Here is a 7,753-nt window from a genome sequence, read left to right on the forward strand (position 1 = left end):
AGCTGCCTAAAAAAGAGACAATTCCAATTCCGACAATGACAAAGCTAATTATCTTTTTTCTTTTTAGTTTACCTTATTTTAATTTACGCACACAAACATAAGTTTTACTAAACGTATTCCCAATTAAGTGCATAGTACTTAAGCTAAATTCACATAAAGCCCTTAAATCCACATTAATTCAACTCGCAAACTAGTTAGATTTGACAAAGGAAAGTTTGTTGTAAAACAGATTCGGGGGACATATGACAACGACAGTTTGTTTATAAACTAATTAGGGAAAGAAAACGCAAATCGTTTGAAAATGGGAAACTTTTTGGTTAAGCAAATGCTCGCTGGGTACTAAATCGTATCTATTCAGTAAAAGGAGAAACAAAAATTAAATAATCAATAATTTTGTGAGAGTCTCTTTTTATACAAATTTTGCTGAGGAGCAGGGCTGGGCATCAAAGGACTCTTTGGATCCACACCACTTAACAGTTCATTAGGCAGCCGACGCGTACGAACAGTATCTAAAATCTAGGCGAATGGGTAGAATGTGAGAGGGGCGTGGCGTGGTGTGGTATGGCATGGCGAGGAGTCGAGTAGGTGCTCGCTTTGACATGTTTAAAAATAACAATATGTTGGCAATTTTTCCATAATAATTAATACGCTCAACGCTCATTGAGCAATTAGTTAATTTGCCGTTAATAATACTTTTGCGATATTTTATTTTGTTTTTATTTTAATTTTTTTTTTGTTTTATTCTGTGCTGAGCCAGTTTCGGACGGGTTTGAGTGCTCGCTGGCAGCATACTTTTGGCACACACTGTCCTGCTATTTATATCCATGCTATCCTCAAGGAAGTTCATCAAAGTCAAGCACAGCCACAGACAAAACGACACGGAGCCAGGTCGCCCTCCACCTGCCAAAGGCAGTTGACACATGTGTGCCACTGTGTGTGTCTGTGTATCGTTAGTGTGTATATCTGAAAAGGAAATTTATTTCATTACAGCTCAGCACCCAACGCAATCTTGTCCTACTCTCCGCTTCTCTGTCTGTTCTGTCTCTTTCTTTCGCTCTCTCTATCTCTTGTCTCTTTAGGCATATCCCTCTGTCTGTTTGTCTGTCTACCTCCGCCTGTCGATATGTTTGACTATTTGACTGGCAAGCATCCGTTTCAACTGCCTGTTTTTATCTATCTATCAGGCAGGCACACAGGCAGGCGAACTGGCGGACAGGCGGGTCGGCGGACAGCTTCCTGCCAGGCGAACATAAATTTCAATGGAGGCACGTGCAAAGCTTCTGGCATAAAAATCAATTAGCTTAAATTAATTCCACGAAATATTTGCGCTGTAAAAAACTTTTGCCAAACAAACATGTGCCGCATTCAGCATCTTTCATTTATACACATATATATAAATTTTTTTTGTATGTTTTTTTGATCATCCCGTGAGCTTAGCCTTGTAAATTTTCCTGCCCGACTTGGTTTGAGCTGCCAACTCATTGGCTAAGCGCTTTGGGATCTTTGTAATACCAAATGTGGCAACAGCTCAATTTGTACTTTGCCAGGCCAGGCGTATGTTATTATTTTTAAATTGGCATAACAAATTCATTTTGATAACAATAAAGAACTGTTTAGACCCAATTTTAAAGAAATAAGGTCAAACTATTCATGTTAGGTTAATCATTGGCGTTAGATAATATTGGTTTTCCATACCGAGCATAAATAAACCTTAAGTTTTAATTGAACCATGAAGAAACTGAGTTACGAATATAAATGACCTTAAAATTCTTAAAAATATTTTTAACATTTTGTTTTAGTTTAAATATTAATTTATATAAAACTATATTTGTTATTACATTTTCGTGTGCAGTTTAAACATCATTCATAATTTTAATTTTAATATTTTTTGCTTACATTGATATTTTTAGAAAACGTTGAAAATTAAATTCAGGTTAACTCGCCTCATTAAGTTAATTCCCATTCAGTGAAGTTCATGAACATTTTCTTGCTATAATTTACATTCGGTCAATCGCTCTCGTTGCCTTTCCGCCCATCTGCACATTATTTGGCATACCTGAAAGCTCCTGTCTGATTATATAAGCCACATTTTGTCCATTTTGAACACATTTGACTACGCACACACACACATAAATTAATGTATTATTCGGGCTACCATTATTTGAATAATCAATTAGGCAATTTTCCAAACGATTGGACGAATGCAACAATCAATTGAATTATGACCATTGAAATCATTAAATGTCCAGCTGATGCATATGTAAAATATGAAAACCTGAAAATGTGAAAATGTCAATTTGTGCATATTTTATGAGATGGCAAAGTCAATGACAATAAGCTATGTGCTCTGGGAAAAATTAGCTGTTGCTGAATTTGCTGAGCTATGATGTATAATTATAGCTGGAGGGAATAAGCTTAATTCGATCTTAAATATATATTCTAAGGGCATTTACTGAACTCTAGTATGTAGCAATATCTATGGAATATGCTGTTGAATAACATTGATTTGATCCTTAACTTTGTCAATGAATGCTGCCTACTAAATAAAGATTGTAGAATGCAAGATTGGAGCTATTATTGTTAGCTGCCTTAACTTGGAGCTTATCAATCGTGGAATGTAAATTGAAACGTGGCATAATATTATCATTTGAAACATGATCAAATTTGTACTATTTCTTAAGGTTATAAAAGAAATTCATTCGCTTAGCAAATACAGAAGATTATGTTGAGAGAGCGTGTCTGTGTATGTGTGTAAAGTGCCCGCATGTGCCTCTGATTGAAGCTTTAACTTTAGAGCACGTAGACAAACATGGCGTATACACAACGTGAGCAACAACGCATTGGATACATTTCGAGCAAGTAGTGCATAAATAATTGGACACTGACTGGTTGATAGACTGACGGATGGATTACTAAACTGACTGACTGACAATCTGACGATTGTATTGCCTGACAGATGCATTGATTAGAGCACAAAGCATGAGTGCACCTTCGAGTAGGCAACATATGAAAATCAATGATGGCTTTGGCTGCCATTTGACTGTCAATGGAAAAACTTGGCACAATTGCTGAGAGCTAGAGACGATAAACGATTTCCTCTATCAAGGACATATGAGGGATATTTAACATCGCTGCACATTCCCAGCCGGTTGGATGGCTCACAACGGGACTGGGAGGGAATGAGGTCGGGGTTGAGTGTGCGCACATTTCAAGCACGTCATCGGCTAAAGGGAAACATAGCTGTAACCATGGACGAGGCAGTCGCTCTGACAGTCGGGGCGTCAATCTGCGTGGATTCAACAAAGTTTAACGAACTTACAAGCGCACGCAGCACGTGTATGCACATGTGTCGGTGTGTGGGTGAGAGAGCGAGAGAGTGTGTGTATAAGTGTGAGTGTGAATGTACGCACCTTTGTGCTTACCGTTACTTGCCACACTTTTGTGGTAATGCGTCCACTTATTATGAAGAGCTCTATTTTATAGTCAAAGCTTTACAATTACAGTTAAATATCAGCTTTTTGTGGGAAGCTTTCTTGTGCAGCTTTTGGAGACTTTGCTGGGGTTGAAGTATTGGATTTTAAGGGAAATATTGCACTAGGCGCAAGTTTTTAAGGATTTTTTCATTTCAAATTTGCTGAGCTCCCAACTAGTTAACTAAGCTTTTACGCAAATAACCTAACCAGGATGTGAACCATAAATTTTTCTGAATATTCAAGTTCCATATTTTTCCATATTAAATTTGAGGGAGATTTTGGGGGTTAATATAAGGGAATAGGAAAGAGGGGAAGACTCAGCTCAGCGATCAGCGATCAGCGAGCAGCGAGCAGCGAGCAGCGAGGAGCGAGCAGCGAGCAGCGAGCAGCGAGCAGCGAGCAGCGAGCAGCGAGCAGCGAGCAGCGAGCAGCGAGCAGCGAGCAGCGAGCAGCGAGCAGCGAGCAGCGAGCAGCGAGCAGCGAGCAGCGAGCAGCGAGCAGCGAGCAGCGAGCAGCGAGCAGCGAGCAGCGAGCAGCGAGCAGCGAGCAGCGAGCAGCGAGCAGCGAGCAGCGAGCAGCGAGCAGCGAGCAGCGAGCAGCGAGCAGCGAGCAGCGAGCAGCGAGCAGCGAGCAGCGAGCAGCGAGCAGCGAGCAGCGAGCAGCGAGCAGCGAGCAGCGAGCAGCGAGCAGCGAGCAGCGAGCAGCGAGCAGCGAGCAGCGAGCAGCGAGCAGCGAGCAGCGAGCAGCGAGCAGCGAGCAGCGAGCAGCGAGCAGCGAGCAGCGAGCAGCGAGCAGCGAGCAGCGAGCAGGGAGCAGCGAGCAGCGAGCAGCGAGCAGCGAGCAGCGAGCAGCGAGCAGCGAGCAGCGAGCAGCGAGCAGCGAGCAGCGAGCAGCGAGCAGCGAGCAGCGAGCAGCGAGCAGCGAGCAGCGAGCAGCGCAGCGAGCAGCGAGCAGCGAGCAGCGAGCAGCGAGCAGCGAGCAGCGAGCAGCGAGCAAGCGAGCAGCGAGCAGCGAGCAGCGAGCAGCGAGGCAGGAGAGCAGGCGAGCAGCGAGCACTGCAGCGAGCAGCGAGCAGCGAGCAGCTAGCAGCTAGCAGCGAGCAGCGAGCAGCGAGCAGCGAGAAGGAGCAGCGAGCAGCGAGCAGCGAGCAGCGAGCAGCGAGCAGCGAGCAGCGAGCGCGAGCAGCGAGCAGCGAGCAGCGAGCAGAGAGCAGCGAGCAGCGAGCAGCGATGCAGCGAGCAGCGAGCAGCGAGAGCGAGCAGCGAGCAGCGAGAGCGAGGCAGGCGAGCAGCGAGCAGCGAGCAGCGAGCAGCGAGCAGCGAGCAGCGAGCAGCGAGCAGCGAGCAGCGAGCAGCGAGCAGCGAGCAGCGAGCAGCGAGCAGCGAGCAGCGAGCAGCGAGCAGCGAGCAGCGAGCAGCGAGCAGCGAGCAGCGAGCAGCGAGCAGCGAGCAGCGAGCAGCGAGCAGCGAGCAGCGAGCAGCGAGCAGCGAGCAGCGAGCAGCGAGCAGCGAGCAGCGAGCAGCGAGCAGCGAGCAGCGAGCAGCGAGCAGCGAGCAGCGAGCAGCGAGCAGCGAGCAGCGAGCAGCGAGCAGCGAGCAGCGAGCAGCGAGCAGCGAGCAGCGAGCAGCGAGCAGCGAGCAGCGAGCAGCGAGCAGCGAGCAGCGAGCAGCGAGCAGCGAGCAGCGAGCAGCGAGCAGCGAGCAGCGAGCAGCGAGCAGCGAGCAGCGAGCAGCGAGCAGCGAGCAGCCAGCAGCGAGCAGCGAGCAGCCAGCAGCGAGCAGCGAGCAGCAGCAGCGAGCAGCGAGCAGCGAGCAGCGAGCAGCGAGCAGCGAGCAGCGAGCAGCGAGCAGCGAGCAGCGAGCAGCGAGCAGCGAGCAGCGAGCAGCGAGCAGCGAGCAGCGAGCAGCGAGCAGCGAGCAGCGAGCAGCGAGCAGCGAGCAGCGAGCAGCGAGCAGCGAGCAGCGAGCAGCGAGCAGCGAGCAGCGAGCAGCGAGCAGCGAGCAGCGAGCAGCGAGCAGCGAGCAGCGAGCAGCGAGCAGCGAGCAGCGAGCAGCGAGCAGCGAGCAGCGAGCAGCGAGCAGCGAGCAGCGAGCAGCGAGCAGCGAGCAGCGAGCAGCGAGCAGCGAGCAGCGAGCAGCGAGCAGCGAGCAGCGAGCAGCGAGCAGCGAGCAGCGAGCAGCGAGCAGCGAGCAGCGAGCAGCGAGCAGCGAGCAGCGAGCAGCGAGCAGCGAGCAGCGAGCAGCGAGAGCGAGCAGCGAGCAGCAGCGAGCAGCTAGCAGCGAGCAGCGAGCAGCGAGCAGCGAGCAGCGAGCAGCGAGCAGCGAGCAGCGAGCAGCGAGCAGCGAGCAGCGATCAGCGAGCAGCGAGCAGCGAGCAGCGAGCATGCAGCGAGCAGCGAGCAGCAGCAGCGAGAAGCGAGCAGCGAGCAGCGAGCAGAGCAGGATCGAGCACTGGCATGAGCTATCATCGATGCAGCATCAATCATCTATCATCGATCATCATATCATCATCTAATCGATCATCTATCATCTATCAATCATCATCTATCATCATCATCTATCATCTATCATCTATCATCTATCATCTATCATCTATCATCTTCTATCATCTGCAATCACACTTAATACTTAATTTACCCACAAAAGAAGAAAAACATTTTCCATTTGCATCAACATAACATCGTCTTTAATACTGGCTCAAAAAATTAGCTTGCCATAAGTTCTAGAACTAAGTTAAACACCTGGTGAAGGCTTTTTACCAGCCGTGTCCTTGTGCAGGACATGCTTGTAAATGGTATAGGGCACAGGATATGGTTTGGGCACTGGAATTTTGATGTGCTTGATCACTTCGACGGGGTAAGGCTTTTCGACTTCAACGGGATAGGGTTTCTCCACAGTGTACGGAATTTTACGTTCAGTTATTTCGGGAACTATTTTGTAAACTGGAACTTGAATTTCCTGCTGCACCGGCACATGGACAGCGTAGGGTTCTGGGATTTGCAGACGTATAACATTCGGCACCTTGTAAATACAGAAAGCACTTTTAATAAAAATTCAAATTGTCATAAAGAGTTGCGATTGACTCACCTGTATAGCCACCGGATGTGGTATGGGCAATGGCACCTTTTCAATGACATGGACTGGTACATGCTTCGAGGTCTCCGAGTACGTGGTGGGAGTATGTTGGTGGTGATAGTCTCCGATACTCGTGCCACTGCCGATACCCGTACCACCTCCTCCACTCCCGCCCTCATAGTGTCCCTCAGCGGAGTGCGAGGCGTAGGCAAGCGACATGCCGCAGACTAAAAGCTGTGCAGGATTCAAAACTTAATATTGTTGTCTGGAAAGCGCTTTGCTTTGGATACACTTACAAGTAACCACATTTTGTGAGCTGAGATTGTGTTTATTAGTTTGATCCACACGCGCCGAATAGCAGTTAAGCAATACGAGTAGCTGCAATAAGTCCGTCGACTTTTATAGTCATAGCCGTCGCATCGCGTTGGCCAAAAGTGAAAGATTTGCCCAATGCTATTGGTCAGGTCTTTAGTTGATGTAACCATAACATTGAAATAGAAAGTATTGCATTACCATTCGGATCGCATAATTTTCATTGTGCTTTTCCAAGCAAATGTTATAACAACAAATTGGGTTCAAGTGGGTATCAAGTATCTCGTAGCTCTCTCTCTCTAACTCGCTGCTGGCAAAGTGAATGGCCTCAGGGGCTTAGACAATGTGGCCCCACCCTGCTCTGGTCTGCCTCCTGGCACAATCTGGACCTATGCAAGCTTTGGGGTTAAGGTTGTTACACGTACTTGAGTTCTGCGATTGTTTCCGTCAACCGTAACCCGCACAGGCGAAAAGTGATAGTCACCAAAAGCCAACGCTCCACTGCAGCCAGTCAGACCACTTTTGAGAGTCGCCTGAGATTTGCCCAAGCACCAATTGTTGTTGTCTAGGAAATGGGCTGCATTGCTTTGTTGCCCCGCGGGCATGGGCACTGCTGCTGCTGCTGCTGCTGCAGGGAACATAAAAAACTGGTTAACCATGACGTAATTTGAGCCAGAAATACTAATCATTGGGCTGCCTAACGTAGAATTATGCACTCAAGTCGGCACGTTGAGGAACTGTAAATAAAGTTCAGTCAGGAAATGTTTTAATGAACTGCAATTTTACCCACTAACACAAAAGGGGAAAACAAAACTCCTCAAATGTAGGTTAGCGTCAAAGCGAAGTGTATATAGCTGCACGAAGACCGCGTATTCCACGTATTGCCATTATTAT

General features: G+C 48.1%; 1 protein-coding gene across 1 annotated transcript; it reads right to left on the bottom strand.

Moving 5' to 3' along the window:
• Window positions 1-6,205: 6,205 nt before the first annotated feature.
• On the bottom strand, window positions 6,206-6,899 carry LOC115482920. Its single transcript, XM_030223222.1, has 3 exons — window positions 6,844-6,899; window positions 6,560-6,781; window positions 6,206-6,493 (listed from the first exon to the last, which is right to left on the bottom strand). The coding sequence occupies exons 1-3, from the start codon at window positions 6,853-6,855 to the stop codon at window positions 6,206-6,208; spliced, it is 522 nt and encodes a 173-aa protein (XP_030079082.1). The 5' UTR covers window positions 6,856-6,899.
• Window positions 6,900-7,753: the final 854 nt, after the last annotated feature.

This window comes from Drosophila hydei, unplaced genomic scaffold, assembly GCF_003285905.1.
Source record: "Drosophila hydei strain 15085-1641.00,03,60 unplaced genomic scaffold, DhydRS2 tig00000149-arrow-pilon, whole genome shotgun sequence".
In the NCBI taxonomy this organism is placed as follows: domain Eukaryota; kingdom Metazoa; phylum Arthropoda; class Insecta; order Diptera; family Drosophilidae; genus Drosophila; species Drosophila hydei.